We start from the raw sequence: 17,674 nt of genomic DNA, 5'->3' as shown, positions 1-17,674 counted from the left end.
AGTGTTAGCCTGCATTGATAGATCCCATTTTCCCTGATACCACTTTTCCATGGTTGCAATGTCCAAGTGAAATATTTCATCATGTTCATCACTGACTGCACCAAGATCAACAGGGAAGAAATCCAAGTCTGATTGCAGAAAATGAATTTTCAAAGACTCGTTGCACTTTGTGGTTTTGTTGGCTTGAATAAGGCTTAAAATATGACAGGAAATCACAAAAATAGGTTATATCTAAAAAAATGGTATATGATAGGAAAATTTTAAGGTGATTTTCATGATCAGCAGCCAAAAATCCATAAAACATACCCCAAAGTGTCCAGGAGGCAAAATCTTTGTTGTCCAGTGTAATTGGTGTGACAATTAGAGATGAGATTTATTTCATGGAGAAAATGACAGGTGTCTGGAATTCACTGTCTAAAAGGCTATTAAATGTAGAACCACTCCTCACATGTAAAAAGAACTCAGATGTGTACTTGAAGAGCCATGAAACTAGTGTTGCTGTAAGACAGGATCCATCCAGATGTAAAAGGGTGGGTGTGTGTGTGTGGGTGGGTGTGTAAGAGAGAGAGAGAGAGAGAGAGGGGCAGGGAAAAGAGACAGACAGACAGACAAAGAGAGAAAGAGAGGGAGTCAGAGAGAGAGAGAGAGAGAGAGAGCACTAATATAAATCAAAAGCAGAATTTGGGATTGAGGGGGTGATTTCATTTTCTTGTGCTGTCAGGATTAAGCTTCCTTCTCCATTCTAAATTTCCTGTGATTCATGTTCGGGATACTTGAGTAAAACTGACGCCATTTATTTGTGAGGGGAAGAAGGACTTCGAAAGGGCCTGCGTGCTGAAGGGTTCCTAATCTTATTGGAGGTTTCGATCTGGAGCTCGGGTTGCCAACGGTTTGAACTGGAGACTAAGTGGCTGCAGAGGCTGCAGGAGTGATGGACACTCAGTGTCACTGAAGGGGCTCTTTTTTAACTTCTCTTTCTCTTATTGTTAGGGGCACTGGCAATGCTCATGGAATTACAACAGACAAAAGCTGAAATAAATCATATATATTACATTATTCATTTATTATTATGTGGAAGTTTTGAACCTTTGCCAATACTCATCAAGGGGAATGCATTCCAGTGGTCACATTAATACCTTGCCTAGTGGAAGAAATTAAGACCATAAGAATTGGAGAAGGCAGAAGCTACCTTAACCATCAAATACTCCACCATTCAATAAGATCATGGCTGATCAGGGTGTGGACTCTGCTCCACCTACCTGCTTTTATGAACTTCTATCAGATCTCTCCTCTGCCTCCTAGAGAAAACAACTCAAGTTTGTTCACCTTTTTGCCACAACTCATGTGCTCTAAATCAGGTAAACCTCTTATGTACCCTTTCTAAATCCTAGACATCCCTCCAAAAATGATGAAATCAGAATTGCAAACAACATTCCAAGTGCAGCCTGATCAAAATTTTATTTTGTTGCAACATGACTTTCTTACTTTTATACAGAACTCATAGATTGGTAGTGTGGAGAATAGGGAATAAGGTTGCCTCGGGTAATAAGAGTGTCTAGACCAACTGGAAAACTAGGCAAAGAAATGTTAGATGGAATGAATTCAGACAAGTGCAATGGATCAATTTTTGGATAAGTAAACCTGAACAATAAGTGGCAGGGCCCTGGAAAGTTTTGTAGAACAGAGAAACTTAATGGTGCAGGGACATGGATCAATTTTTGGATAAGTAAACCTGAACAATAAGTGGCAGGGCCCTGGAAAGTTTTGTAGAACAGAGAAACTTAATGGTGCAGGGACATGACTCTTTGAAAGTGGTGACACAGATAGAGAAGATGATGAAGAAGGCCTGTAGCTTGCTTGTCTTCCACACATGTAGTACATGGAACTACGATGCTGTGGCCATTTACTGAAACTTGACTGGAGAAAGGGTAAGATTGAATGATGCAGGTATCTGGGTTTAGGTGTTTTAAAAAGAATAGGGTGGGAGATAGAAAAGTAGGGGGGAGGGGGGAGTATCATTACTGGTCAGGGATAATATCACAGCAATAGAAAGGGAGGACGCTGCAGAGTCGGTGTGGATGGAAATCAGAAATAGGGAGGGAGCTATCACTGTACTGGGAGTAGTCTATAGGTCCCCAAAGAGTGCTCGGGACACTGAGAAGCATATTTTGGAATGGTGCAGAAATACAGGGTTGTAATTAGGGTGATTGAAACTTCCTTAATATTGACTGGAACCTACTGACTGTGAGAGGGATAGATGGGGTTGACACAGTAGGTGGACCAGCCGATGAGAGGAGATGCCATACTGGATCTGGTACTGGGTAATGAACCTGGTCAGGTGGCAGACCTCCCAGTGGGGGAGCATTTTGGTGAGAGTGGCCACAATTTCCTTAGCTTCAACATAGCTATGGAAAAGGATATAAACAGTCAAACTGGGAAAGTGCTTAACTTGGGAATGGCTAATTATGAAGGGATGAGGCAGGAACTAGTGATAATAAATTGGAAACAGATGTTTCAGCATCAAAGCACAGAAGAAATGTGGAGGAAGTTTAGGGACGACTTGTTCAGGGTTCAAAATAGGTTTGTCCCACTGGGACAAGGAAAAGATGGTAGGAAAAAGGAACCATGGCTGATGATACAGGTAAGGCGATGTCAAGAGGAAGAAGGAAGCATATATTAGATATAGGAAGCAGGAAACAGGAAGGGATCATGAGAAGTATGTGGTAGCCAGGAAGGAGGGTAAGAAAGGATTTAGGAGAGCTCAAAGAGGGCATGAGGCCTTGGCATATAGAATTAAGTAGAACCCCAAGGCATTCTATGCAAATGAGAATAGAAGGATGGTGAGAATGAATGTGGGGCGGCTAAAGGATAAAGGAGGCAACATGTGCCTGGAGGCAGAGGAGGTTTGGGAGGTCCTAAATGAATATTTTGAGTCAGTATTCTCAAGAGAATAGGACCTTGATCACAGTGAGGTCAAAATTGAATAGCCTGTGTGCTGGACAATCTGGAGATTAAGGAAGTAGAAGTGTTGAATATTCTTAAAAATATCAAGATTGAAGTCTCTGGGGTTGGATCCCATATGCCCCAGGCTACTGTGGAAAGTGAGATAAGAGATAGCTGGGGCAGCAGCTATGATCTTTGAATCCTTTTTGGCCAGAGAGGTATCAGAGGATTGAAGAATAGCAAATGTAGTCCCCTTGTTTAAAAAAGGTAATTGGGAGAATCCTGGGAATTATAGACTGTTGAGGATTATATATCAGTGGTGTGTAAACTAGTGGAGAGGGTTCAAAGGATAGAATCTATAAGCATTTGGAGAAGTATAGTCTACTCAAGGATAGTCAGTATGGCTTTTTGGAGGGAAGGTCATGCCTCACAATTCTGAGTTTTTTGTGGAGTTAACAAAAGAAATTGATGAGAGTAGGTTGTTAGATGTGGTCTACATAGATTTTTGACAAGGTCCCCCATGAGAAACTTATCCAAAAAATCATGAGTCATTGGATAAATGGAACTTTGGCTGCATGGATAAATAATTGGCTTGTAGGAAGAAAGCAGAGAGTAGTAGTGGAAGGAAAGTATTCTGCCTGGAGGTCGCTGACTAGTGGAGTCCTGCAGATCTGTTATGGGAACCCTGCTCTTTGTGATTTTTATAAATGACCTGGATAAAGAGGCAGAAGGATGGGTTAGTAAGTTTGTGGATGATATGAAGGTTCAAGGGGTTGTGGATGGAGCTAAAGGTTGTCAAAGGTTACAAGAGGATTTAGACAAGATGCAGATTTGGGCAGAAAAGTGGCAGATGAATTTCAATCCAGATATATGTGAGGTGATGCATTTTGGAAGGACTAGCCAGAAGGCTGAGTACAGGGTTAATGGTTGGTTACTTAAGAGTGTGGATGAACAGAGGGATCATGGGGTGCAAATCCTTACATCCCTCAAAGTCACCGCAAAGGATGATAGGATAGTAAATAAGGCTTCTGGGATGCTGAGATTCATTAATAGGGGGATTGAATTCAAGAGTAGAGAGGTCATGTTACAACTCTACAAATCTTTGGTAAGACCACATTAGAATATTATGTTCTGTTCACCTCATTATACGAAGGATGTGAAAGCTATGGAGAGGGTGTAGAGATTTACCAGGATGTTGCCTGGATTAGGAAACAAGTCTTATGAGGCAAGGTTAGCAGAGCTGTTACTTTTCACTTTTGAGCATAGAGGACAAGAGAAGTCTTAATAGAGATCTGCAAGGTTATGAAGCATTGATAAGATGGATAGTAGCTCCTCTTTCCTAAGGCAGGATCAGCAAACACCAGAGGACAGATGTTCAAAGTTAAGGGAGGGAAGTTTAAGGGAGACATCAGGGGTAAGTTTTTTACACAGTATTGTGGGAGCCTGGAATGCCTTGCCAGGGGTGATGGCAGAAAATGAAATAATGAGGGCATTTAAGAGACTCTTAGACAGACACATGGATGAATGAAAAATAGAGGGTATTGGGGTAGGGAGCATTTAGTACTTTTTTTAGGAAGAAATATATGGGTCAGGAAAAAATTGAGGACCAAAGGGTCTGTACTGTGCTCTATTGTTCTATGTTCACACAGGGCATTGAATAATAGAGCTACAATATCAGGCTACAGCTGTGAAAGATGTTGGTGAGACGGACCTGGAATATTGTGTGCAGTTCTGATCACCATAGTATTGAAAGAATGTGAAGGTCCAGAAAAGATTCACAAGGCTATTACAAGGATGGATTGAGCTACAGGATGAGACTGGATCAGCTGGAACTGTTTTCCCTGATCCAAAAGAGGCTGAGAGCTGACCTTAAAGAGGTTTAAAAATCACAAGGGCCATAAAAAAATATTAAATACAAAGATATATAGATGATAAATATTCACAGGTTCTTGAGAGCAAAAAAAATTACAATAATGCAGATAGTAAATCACCTCTGGAGGTGATTTAAACTTTTTTTTGTGACAAGTACTTGTAAAATATTTTTGGGATTATTATCTGTTATAAGAGGTTCATTTTTAAAAGCTTCATCTTCAAGGCAGCCCTTTGCCTAACCTTGTAACAAATACTCAGTGCTGAGATATCTTCCATGCAGGCTAAATAAGCAGAGAAAGCCTTGTTCATGTATTTCTACATAGTGTAAGCATTCTGCTTCCCCTAACTGTGGAATTGCATCAGTAGATGGTACAACTCCACATTGTCAACTTTACATGGCACTAAGTTATACTGTTTTAAATGAGATACAAACAATCCTGGATGTAATCCTTTATCTCTTTGCCATAAAACATGGATTTCTCAAATAGAACAATGGAAAATTTACTTCACAAGATATATAAATTGAATGAACTATACGAGATTTTCATTGCCCAGAAAAAAAATTCAATGATCTTTCAAAAGTGTAAAATTGATTTAGAATATCTTGTAAACAGTTGTATTCAATATCTGTGAATATATGATTAACATGCATTTTTCTTTCATTGTAATACATCGAGTCCATGCTGGTGAAGATCCAGCTGCGCTGGGTGGGTCACATCTCCAGAATGGAGGACCATCGCCTTCCCAAGATCGTGTTATATGGCGAGCTCTCCACTGGCCACCGAGACAGAGGTGCACCAAAGAAAAGGTACAAAGACTGCCTAAAAAAATCTCTTGGTGCCTGCCACATTGACCACCGCCAGTGGGCTGATATCGCCTCAAACCGTGCATCTTGGCGCCTCACAGTTTGGCGGGCAGCAACCTCCTTTGAAGAAGACCGCAGAGCCCACCTCACTGACAAAAGGCAAAGGAGGAAAAACCCAACACCCAAGCCCAACCCACCAATTTTCCCCTGCAACCGCTGCAACCGTGTCTGCCTGTCCCACATTGGACTTGTCAGCCACAAACGAGCCTGCAGCTGACATGGACATTTACCCCCTCCATAAATCTTCGTCCGCGAAGCCAAGCCAAAGAAGAAAGAATACATATGTACATGTCAACACCTATCAATCCACAAACTTGCAGATGAGGGTAAAATTATGTCAAAATTATAATGAATAGATCGCTCTGGCAGATAAATCTTTCTCTTGTTACGCAGAAGCATGAAATAGTAGGTTTTGCAATGATTTTGTTTAATGTTATGTTGATCGGTTTCTTGTGAAAAGTTGGGGATTGCAAAAAGAAAAGATATAACTCTGTAGTATGTGTCCTGTGTTTCTGCTGTGGAAAACTAATCATTTAACATTTCTCTATATAAAAAAAGAGAAAGCAGTTGAGTGAAAAATTGCTCGTTCATGAAAATGATCAGAAGCAAAGAAAAATATGGATTACACTGGACAACAATTTTTTTCAAAAGGTTTGCTTTCTGAAAAAAAATTGGGGATTATGATATACAATGACAAGCTGTATCATAGAGGAAGTTGCGAAAACATTAAATTAACTTTTATTGAATTAATCATGTTTGATGGAATAAGGTTGCAGACACAGTATTAGTTCAAATAACCTAAAAATGTTTTGCCACTGATTTTCATTTGTACTCAGCATTGATGCCTCTCGTGTCAGAATCCAACAATAGTCAGCAATATTAATAGATTCCAGTTTCCCTGATATCCCTTTTCCATGGTCTCAATATTCTGGTGAAACCTTTCACCATGTTCATCACTGACTGCACCGAGATCAGCAGGGAAGACGTCCAAGTGTGAAGGCAGAAAATCAATTTTCATTGACATGCTGCACTTCGTGGTTTTGGATGTTTGATGTAGACTTAAAACATGACAGGAAATCACAAAATAGGTTATATCTAAAAACGGTATGTGATAGGAAATTTTTAAGGTGATTTTCATGATCTGCAGCCCACAATTGTTAAAATACACCCAAAAGTGTTCAGGAAGCAAAATCTTTGTTGTCCAGAGTTTGCAAAAGATTTCAACATGTTCTTTAAATTTGAATTCAGTTTTCTGTTCAGATACATAAAATTTCAGGGACTGGATAAAAGAAAGCTACAACTTGGCCCTTAATTTCCACAGTATCACTATTCCTATGGTATGGGCAACAATAGATTTACAATTACTGAAATTTTAAAGGAAATGTTAATTTGACCTTACACATGTCACAAGGTTAAAATATCTTTTGCTGTATTTTTCATATAAGTGAACAGATGAATTTCTATATCCAATTGCAATCTGGTAAATCACAAGGTATAAATAGGCTAATAGATTGTATTTGTTAAGCATATTTTAACATTATAGGATGGGAGAAATGCTATATACACTAATGGAAAGAAAATTATCGAAAGCTATGTTGTGAAATTACTCTTAGAATATTTTAAATGCTTTAGAAGTCATTTCACAACTTTGTTTTGATATTTTTCATATATAATATATTTGAAATGATCAATCTATGCAGTTACAATACATGAGCAGATACATGTTTTTGCAAGGTAGAGTCTTTTAGGGTGGCCTCAGATTAATATTCTATTCCCTTACTTTCAATAACATGCCAGTTTTAGACATCCATTCAGAACAGAGATAGAAGAAATTTCAGAAATGACGGTGGTTAATCTGTGTAATTTGTTGCCCATTCTCAGCAATGGCTGTGGATGCCAAGACATTGGGTACATTGGCGAGGGTGTCAGATGTAATGTGGAGAAGGCAGGAGAATGGGGTTGAGAGGGAAAGTACATCATTCATGAATGGAATGGCACAGCAAACTCGATGAGCCAAATGGCCTAATTCTAGTCCTACATCTTCTGATCAAATGACTGTCTACTTCAATCATCAAACGCATAACAAAATAATAAATGGTCCTGGGGCTGAAAAGGATAAGTGAACAATAAATGTTGCAATAAATAAGCAATAAGAAATCCTTCATTTCAAGAATTGTATGTCAAAAATACAATCAAGATGCCATGAAGTATAAAACATTATATCACCATCAATTAAGTATTACATTATATGCATGTAAAATGGCCTTGTAATAATATCTCCTATTCATGTATTTCCACAAATTAAAATTAATTAAAGATGTTGAGAAAATAAATAAATAAACATTTGATCTTCAGCAAACAGGTATTTTAGAACAATTCTTGGTTTAGCTAGAAGTACTATCCTGTGCTTACAATTTTGGTTCTCATTCTTGGGATAATGGTAATAAATATAAGGATTACAGTAAGAATCTTTGACTGACTACTAAGGTTGAGTGGGGATTAGAACAACTGCTTTGATGAATATTTGACCAAAACTCTGAGTTGACTATTACTTTCTAAAGCAGGATTGATAAAAAGCATTGAGAACAATGCAGAGATCTCCAAATATTCTCTGGATGGCATAATTAATTTAAATTTATCCCTGACCATCTTTCCACACTTCCAGATGATTGCCTTTCTTTTAGTAATATCACTTTAATGCTGTTCTAAGTTTGCAATTCTACATTGAAAAACAAACCAGCTGTCACACAGGCACATTTTATCCAAGATACTTGACTGTACCGGATCTGCAAGCAAGCCCAGATGTGAATGGGTGTTTCTAAACTTCTGCAATGCTTCTTTCCAAAGCACAAATTCTCTTTGAAAGAAGGCTATCTACTGTTGGAAAAGCAAGGTTGTTGATCATTTATTTTTTTTAGTGGAGCCAGGTGTCATCACAATTGCCCTTTTGCTGACTGACAGGAAGAGTTGGGAGTTATACTTACTCACTAAGCGCCTATTATTAATTATTTAGTCTGCACCCAGAATTAAAAGTATTTTTACACGAAGAAAATTGTTTTCACAAATACTATTGAAATCTTTCAGAGTTGTCCCCTAATTCCGATGATACCACGAAGGGATCCATTCTATAAAGCGGGAGGAAAGGGGTATCGACCAGTGCTAAAATATAACGAAGGCTTCTCATGTAGCTTTATCCTTGTACTTCGTTTGGAAATGTTTACTTACGACTTGCATACACCCTCTCTTTCCCATAACAGATCGTTCTGTAGACGGTTTGTAGGCGTGTGTTTTGTTTGGGAAAGTGATAGAATTTTTTTAGATGTTAAAATCGTTGAAGATGTTTGTAGTCTGATGTCAAAAAAAAACATTAGGCAAGATGGTCCATTTAAGAGAAGAATACAATATAACTCAACTTGAGCCACTAACAGAGATTTGTTGTATTTTTTTTAATTAAGGATAAGGGGATATGTGGATTGAAGAGGGGGAAAGGCAACATCCACAATCTGTTTATTTAAATATGTAAAAAAAAATAAACTGCTTTTTATTGATAAGCTAAATTGTGAATAACGCAATAGTGGAGAGAATTACAACATGCAATTATTAACTTTACAGTGCAGTTCCAGTAAATCAGCACGGGGCGAGACAATCAATTTGAGGATATCAATAAATATGTGACCATTAATAAATTCAGGCAGTTTTCAAGCATGTATATGAAGTTTCGTTTTAGAGGCGGCAGAATCTATTATCAGGTTTCATTTAAGCAAAGATTAGTGAATGCATTAAAGAGCGGACCGATAATGTGATCATAACTCCGTTCTCTGATCAAAACTCGCGCCAGGTTTGGGGACGAAAAAGGAGAGAGACAATTTCGTTTGACATTTCAACCACACACACCAGAGGTTACATTCGCCTCTTCAAAACGACGAGTATCGGTTATAAATAACTACCAATTTAAGGACACTGTAAATCAGACAAACGATGCAGGAGCAACAAAACAATCGGCTGGAGGAACTTTGCAGCTCGATCAAGATCAGTGGGAGAAAAAGAATGGTCAACGTTTCGGGCCGGAACCCTTCATCAAGACCCTTCAGGCCCCGTTTTGTATCCTTTATAAGGAATGTGAAGCTCCGATTTGCATGTGATTTTTTTTAAAAGACATTCAATTCATTGCGATCACGTGAAAAAAAGCATCGCACGGACAATTGTTTAACAGTATCCCGAATTTGTCAACACCCCATCCGCCTTGAATTCGTACGTCTGTTAAATCCAGAGTGAATTGAAGTGAGCATAAATGCTAATGAACTGTCCTGATAGACGTCCCGACCGGGGAAGGTGACCGGCAACGCGCAGCGGCTGAAGGACCTGCACAGACGGTGGAGACTGAGACCTGGACCAAGATGTGAGAGAACGCCGAGGGCAAGAAGGGGATCTGGGACCTCGAGTCCGCCAATGGAGGGGACTGTGCGGCTGCGGGAGCGCAGGAGGTGAAACGACGGATCCAAGGTTTATGAAGGAGCCCTCTTTCTCGGATTGTTTTACGCCAGGCAAAATTTGACGAGTTTTTTTACATCGAGATTTTTTTTACACTCTGTGTATTGGTACATGACCACAAAGGATCCTTGAATCTAGGGGGATGTTTGGAAGTGGATGCTTCAAGTCTATTTAATTAAGACTCGGCCGCTTATTTCAATAGTATAATTCTTGCGAGAAAGTGTGCGGCGCCGGTCGTCTCGGTCTTAAAGTCATGTCAATGAATGGAATCGTTTAATGTTGCACAAAGGAAAATAAGGTGCAGGAGTGTCAGCCTATTGGAGTCGAGCAGCTTTGTAGAAGATCCCTCAATAACGAGAGGGGGTGTCTGCATAATTCAATCAGGTGGAAATCAAAACAATCCGTCTGATGTTCCACGTCACTGTTTGTCCAACAGAACTGTCTTGTATTAATACGACTTCTAAAAATAAAATACCTTGAAAACTGAAATAAAAACCAGGAACTGTTGGAAAGATCCGGTGTGCAGCGTTCGAAGAGGAAGAACTGATTATTTGACTCGATTGTTTGATCGTTGTTTTATTTCAACCTTAATGCATATTTTAAATTCAAAATATAAAAATATAAAATAGACCGCGATGGCAAAATATTTTGTACATTTATAGTCTCGGATATACATTATGTTCACAACTTTTTCACATCGTTTACGCGTTAGCCAAGTGTCTAAGTTTATGGAGCTATGTACAAAAATACATTATAGATAACTAAGGGCGTATGTCACTCTCAAGGTCGGGAAGGGTATCAGTTCTATAGGAGAAGCCTGCATTAATCGAGCAGATCAGTGTTGATTATATTATGGCTTATATTCCTATCAACTACAAACAAATATGATTTCCGACATCTTACAGATACATAAAACTAAATCAAGACAAAAAGGGCTTCCCATCACCAAGACCACGCCGAATTGAATGCCGAAGATGTAAATGATTCTCTTCCCTTAAATCATTTATTTTCCTCGCTGAATTGATGTTGTAGATATCACTTCCCCGAAATATATTCTGAGTAGAGGGGTACTTTTTTTTATTGTTGGACTCTGATAATACTTCTCTTTTCAAAGGTAAAAAAAAAAGAATAAAGTTTCAGTTATTGGACCTAAATCTTGCGATCAGATCCTTCGAAGCAGTTGGATTTGTTACCGATGTCCCATTACCGGTGGGGTTTTACGTGCTGGAGATGGGATTGAGAGGCCGTGTGCGTTCCTGTGAGCTTCGGGGGGCTTGCTAACGGGGCTCCCAGCTTTCCTGTCCGCCACTGAAACAAAAGCAAGAAAGAGAAAGCAAAGTCTTAAGGAAACCGACTAGCGAATTCACGCAGAAAAAAAAATGAGTTATTGGATTTAACGCAGACGAGAGCAAAACTACCAGTGGCGAAGAAAATGAGACAAAGTGTATTTTGAACAGAATTTCTGAGGGGCAATCGGCCGGGCATTGCCGTGATTTTAATGAACTCTGTTCAAAAGGAAACCATTCTTTAAAAAGAACACCTTTCATTTGTTCGCAATCTTTAAAAATTACATCAACATATCCTCCGTTGTTCAGAGTTTAACAAACATGGGCCTCTATGTCCCGGACAGAAGCAAAAAAGATCAGTGGATAGATCGTCGAATGGAGCGTGGGAACGAAACTAATGGGAGACGGCGTATGGCATTCGACGCTCCGCCGACTCTTCGGATGACTGATTTTTTTTAGTCAAGGAGGGAAATGGACCTAATTCGTCCATTCTGACCAAGATGGCTATCGTGTCCCTCTAAACATTTCCCCATCCATGTACCGGTCCATTTTTATTTTCATGTCCATGAGTTGATTCGTATCCGTCTGCTGGGAATGGAAAGGCACACTTTTATTTGTTTTACTCCTAATAGACGCGGCCGATGATATGAGGCCAGCATCCAGAGCAGGGGGATCCGAATTTTGCATAGCTCTCCTCGATGTTAATCCGCCTCTGTGGGGACTGATTGACATCTATTTTTCCCAGTCTATTATTTCAGTTATATCTAAATGTTTCGACTAAAACTACCCTGGTGTCATACAAAGTGTCTATTACTCCCGAAGAAGGGCTCAGGTCCGAAGAGTTGTGTTTACTTCCTATGGGAGCTGTGTGACCTGTTGAATTTCTCCAGCACATGTTTGTATTGTTATCTACTCTTTTCTCCATAGCACCGCGGAGAGAGACGAGTGCACTTTAAAATGCAGGTGAGAGCAGTACCGGTCTCCGGGAAACACACCAGACTCTCGCGAACAGCAAATAATATAATAACCAAATGATCCGCTAACGAGGGGTTACGGAAACACGGAAGCAAATGTCTTTTGCTTTTGATTGTTTCCATTGAATTTGCCGTGGAGAGTAAAGTGGGAGGGGGAGGGGTCGTTTTTAGCTCACCCGAAACAACAAGGTACTTACCCACAGCTGTACCGATCTCGACTTTGCGGCCAAATCTGTGAAATGGGACTTGAATCAACAACCTTCTGGCTCAGAAACCAGAAGTTGAAGTCTTTCAAAAATTCCAACCTGGGTAAAGTTGCCAAATGTGGCTGCTGGAATTGGAGGGCAAATCCAGATTCTGCTGTTCGGAACGTACCGGGAGTGGAGGTGAATTGGGTGTAAATTGGGCGGCAGGGACTCGTGGGCCGAAATGGTCTTTTACCATGCGGAAAGTTTATTTTTATTAAAAAAAGAATACGGAGTCTTAACGACGTGATAACTTAGCATTGCCTCATTGTCAATGGAGGAAGAATTACGGTGTCTGAGCGCCGAGAGTTCTTTTTAAAATTTCATTGGATGTAATCTTGTTAAACAAGAGAACCTTCCTACAAGTGACCGTGTTACGTCTGTTATTTTAAAGGTGATCAAAAACCAAAGTTCATTTTTTCTACTAAAATGTTTTTAAAATACATCTCTTGAAGTCCAACGCCGGACAATGTTAGGAATCCGATCCTCGAGCTCCCACTGTGCGGCAACTACGGTCCCGCGCCTCCCCCACACTTAGGCCAGGATAGTATTTGCTTTGAAAGCAGTTTCTGGTGTAGAAGTTAGACAAGACTGTGGTGATGAAAGCCTTCAAGCCAAGAGATCAATCTGTCACTTCCCGTGTGCTGACCCGATTGCTCAAATCCTTCCAGTTGTCACTGCCTTTACGTGCGTATTATTTTACTTACACATTGCAATGACCTGCCTGATGTCAATGTGTAAGTAAAATAACTTACACATTGCAATCAGTGGAATGGTTAATATTTAATATTAACAATCAATGCGAGACTTGCAGAATAAAGCCCTCAAGCCCTCCCCCTGAACATCTCTCTGTCTTAAAAGGTTTCGCTGACACACTAGAAGTGAATTACAATTGCTGAAAATACGTTTGTGACGCTACTGCTCCTTGTATTTTCTAGTTCTTCCGCAGAATTGTGGAATTACTAATGCAAAAGATTCCAAATCTGGTCCAAAATGATACTCCTTAACCCACATGTGCTGGAGTGAAGGTGCACAACGTGCTGGAGAAGTTCAGCAGGTCGTGCAGCGTGTGTCGGAAAAAAAGATATATAACCAACGTTTCGGGCCAGAGCCCTTCGTCAAGGTATGAGCAGAAAGCAGGCAGGCGCCTGAATAAAACGTTGGGCGAGGGGAAAAGAAGGGGCCTATTTTTTTATGCAAGACTTATCTGAAAGTACATTAAGATTTACTGCCATTTTCGTTTAGTTTACAAATGGGCCTCCAGGAAAATTAACAAAAGTCTGATTCCCAACCCTTTGTGGTATATACATAATTATGTAAAACATCGGGTATAAATTTTATCGACTGTACATATATAACTATACAAGTGGATTTCCTGTTTAAATTTATACCATAAAACAAACCTTGGTATTAATGGTAACCTGTTCATGTTGCGCCACGTCTAAAATTCTATCCCACATTCAGTTGATTTTCTCATTAACTTTAAATTCTTTCGCTTTTTTGCTAATATTGATGTTTAAGATACTGCTGGATTTACCCGCTTCAGAAACAAATGACAGCTCCTACACTTTAGATGTGCATGGTTTTGATCTTTTTCATTAAAATGAATTAACTGGTTTACGATGATGGGCGAAATCGATAGTCTGCACTTCCTCCACCAAAAAGATCCCTTTAAACCTGTTATAGTTTTTTTTTAATGGTAGTCCGGCTACCTTAAAAATATCATATTCTTTTATTTGTCTGACCGCCCCTAACTCTTTTTTCATGTCATTACATGTCATTCTCTTAGCAGAAAAAAATTGTTCAAAAATCACAAAGGTCATAAAAACGCAAAACCTCGCCCCTGGCGTCTCTCTTACTCACACACACACACACACATCGCCGTGTCTATAGTGGATAAACAGTGTAAAATTGAATCTTACTTTTTCCCTTCTCGGAACAAACCGCGGGATAAATTAAGCAAGTTTAATTTAGACAAGCACATAAGAAAGAAAAGCAGGAATAAGCCATCCAGCTCTCCATGGCAGCTCTGGCTGATCTTTTACCTCAGAACTACACACCTGCATCCGTTGTTTGCCTTACTAATTAAATCAGTCGGTCTGTTTTGAATTTACTCAGGGATTGAGTCTTCGCCGCACGCTTAAACTCAATGCACCCCAGGTGAATGTATTTATCAGCTCAGTCCTGAATGTCAGTCCCTTATTTTGCGACCGTGATACCCGGTTCTATACACCCGTCAAAGAAAATGTTATGATTTTTGCAACATTTGAACTTTGTTGATGAAACTTTCAAGATTGTACGAAAGAGCAATTAAATCAATGTGCCTTGAAAGAAGAATGCAAAACTTTGTTTGGCACAATTTAGGATTTAGTACAGGACTTTGAAGGAAAGGTCATTCAGATTCATTATCACACTCCTTCAGTCCATAGGCGGCCATCAAGAAAATTAACAAAAATTGGGGATAATGACTCCAGAAGTGAACTGGTAAAGGATCATATTGCAACATTTTGGTAAGAATTGTGTTTTATAACTTATACATAAAATATGTTTTTTGCGCAGAAGAATAACCGTGTTTGAGTTGAAGGAGCACAAATAATATAATGAAACCGATCAACTAAGACTTGTAAAGGCAGGTCGGAATTTAAAAATGAAAGTTTATGTACACACACACACACACACACTATATAGATTGCAATTGTTTGGCGTAGACTCAACCGAGATGGTTCGGAGGCGCGGTCCTTTCAAGGCCCATTATTTTATCGAAGCATTGAAGCCGTAGTACTGGAGAAGTGGCTTTCTTTTTCCTTACATTCTCATCAAAAGAAGTTTTAGTCTCTTCTGTCCAAACCAGATAGCTGCCAGTTTTGTCAAGGTTGGCTGAAACAACTTCACTTGAACACCGTGAGATCGGAATTCAGTCAATCAACTCACGGCGATTTGGGTATGAGCTGGACATGTTATTTGTAACAATTTGTACTACTTTTTTTAATGTTTAGCAATTCGCATTTTAACTGCGTCTAAGGAAAATATAATAATGGTAATCCAAGTTGAATCTGTTCAATAAATGTTCGCGACCCATTTAAAACAGTAATTCTGTCTACTTGGCATGCTTAACACACAATTGCTTGATACTACGCTTTTATTTACCCATAGCCAGTGAATGATGCTCGATTTATAATATACAAACCAAAATAAAAGCTTAATCAGTAATGCACACCTTGTTATTTTCAGCTGACAAACTACGCGACCATCCAACATCAACCCATAGTAACACAGCTCCTTATAGGCTGCTTCTGCGCCCCGTTTGCATAGACTCTAGAATGAAACAAAAGGAGCTTTTGGAAAATATAATTGCTTTTACTCCGCAATTGTCCCAAGAGAGATAACATCATTCTCAGAACAGAATTAGTGTGAATGCATGCAGTATTGGAGCTCTCTTTAAACACTAAAAAAAATGCATAAACCTTCCCCCCACCCCAAAAAAAATAATTGTTTCATACTTGGAAAACACTCAACCTGGAGAACGAAGCATCAAAAAAATATATTTCTTGACGGTTATATGTTTTTGATAACAAGTCATTATATTTTGTAAATTTGCCTCCGCGAATATATTGCACGGCATACCCCAAGTATCATTTCACTACAAAATGAGATTAAACGATATACACCTGGTGATGATCTCCAGTAAAGACTTTTTCATCCAGCTACTTTTGTTTCATTCGAAATATGGCGAAAATACAGTGAATCCTTTAATTGTTCTGGTTATAGAGAGGAAGTAGTAGCCATAATAACGAGCAAAGCGATTTACCTTCTCTGGGGGAGAGGTGTTTGAAGGACATTGGTGCGTGAATGTCGCCGCCGTGCATGGTAATTCCTGGTCCCGCGTGAGAAAGGCTACTGCTCTGGGACTGCCAGGGATGGCCAGTCATGTAACTGGCCGCAGGACCCCCGTACACGCCATAGCTGGGCACCTGGTTCGACGAGGGATATGGTCCAACAGCGCAAGGAGGAACAAAACTGCTCACAGCGGGCAGTGCAGATGGTGTCTACAACACAACAGGACCAAATTTGCTTTACTCGAAATGTCAATGTTATCAGCGAGTGACACAAAAAATGTAGAGAGAGAAAAAAAAGCATCAGTCAATGTGCGAAAGCCTAGTCAGGAGGGCTGCTCGATCATTACCTGGGAGTATTTCAGATCCGCTTCGATCGCCTGCTTCTCAATTCCGTTGACACTTTGAGTTGATGGGAATGTTGCTCTATTAACATTATTCCAATCTTCTACCTTTGTTTGATACGCTGAAGCTTCGGCTCCACCAAGAGCAGCTGGAATGCATTTTAAAAATTGTATTGTAGGTAAATATAATTTGATTTAAGTGAAACGTCTAACTGAGAAATTCCCGTTGCAATTTCCTTCTTTTTCTTTATAGCTTTCCAAATTCCTCGCACGCAATCACGTTTACTTCTCCTGCTAACTCGTGATAATTGTATTTCTGTTGTATCTGATTTTTTTTTTCCAAATCTTTTGCAATTATATTAATGTTTCATTGTCACGAGAAGCATAAATTATTTAATTATGGCTATCGTCAATATTCGTGTGCCTATGTATAAAGCAATCATCCATGGCAAGAATCTGATCACTTAAAACCACATGATTATTTTAGGATTGCTTCAATTGTCAAAACCGAAACGAAATATCGTCGCATCGTAAAAGGAGTATGGCTTATGTATAACCCTCCACCCAGAACACAAGGTAAACTAGGAGTCTCCTTGCACACTGAATACAATTTGACCCGACGTTGTCCATTCTCCAGCTGCGGTCCTCGCTCCCGAAATACCAAGGTCAAAACTTTTACACTTTGCGCAGAGTTGATGATCATCCAAGTTGTGGAGTTTTTATTTCTTCAGTAGGATTTTAATTTTTCATGGGGGGAAAAAAACCACGCCATTGCCAGAGTAAAAACCCTACAAAGGTCTGGAGATTGCAACAGGCCCAAT

The 17,674-nt window shown here is 39.5% G+C and overlaps 1 protein-coding gene across 9 annotated transcripts in view; it reads right to left on the bottom strand.

Annotated features, from left to right (window-relative positions):
• pax1b (paired box 1b) overlaps positions 1–17,674 on the bottom strand; it is a 180,406-nt gene that overhangs the window by 160,481 nt on the left and 2,251 nt on the right. For 4 of the 9 annotated variants that reach the window (XR_011356024.1, XR_011356025.1, XR_011356022.1 and 1 more), the window contains exons 3-5: positions 16,860–17,002; positions 16,485–16,722; positions 15,894–15,991 (exon numbers count right to left, since the gene is read on the bottom strand). Coding sequence is in view for 4 of the 9 variants with exons in the window: in XM_069932389.1 (XP_069788490.1) it covers positions 11,361–11,479; positions 16,485–16,722; positions 16,860–17,002 (500 nt within the window). In the remaining 5 variants the exon portion in view is untranslated. Of the gene's footprint in view, positions 1–10,728; positions 11,480–15,893; positions 15,992–16,484; positions 16,723–16,859; positions 17,003–17,674 lie in introns of those variants that run through there. The other 5 variants (XM_069932393.1, XM_069932390.1, XM_069932391.1 and 2 more) reach the window with 3 other exon arrangements.

This window comes from Narcine bancroftii, chromosome 4, assembly GCF_036971445.1.
Source record: "Narcine bancroftii isolate sNarBan1 chromosome 4, sNarBan1.hap1, whole genome shotgun sequence".
In the NCBI taxonomy this organism is placed as follows: domain Eukaryota; kingdom Metazoa; phylum Chordata; class Chondrichthyes; order Torpediniformes; family Narcinidae; genus Narcine; species Narcine bancroftii.
This window is presented reverse-complemented; position numbering and strand designations above follow the sequence as displayed.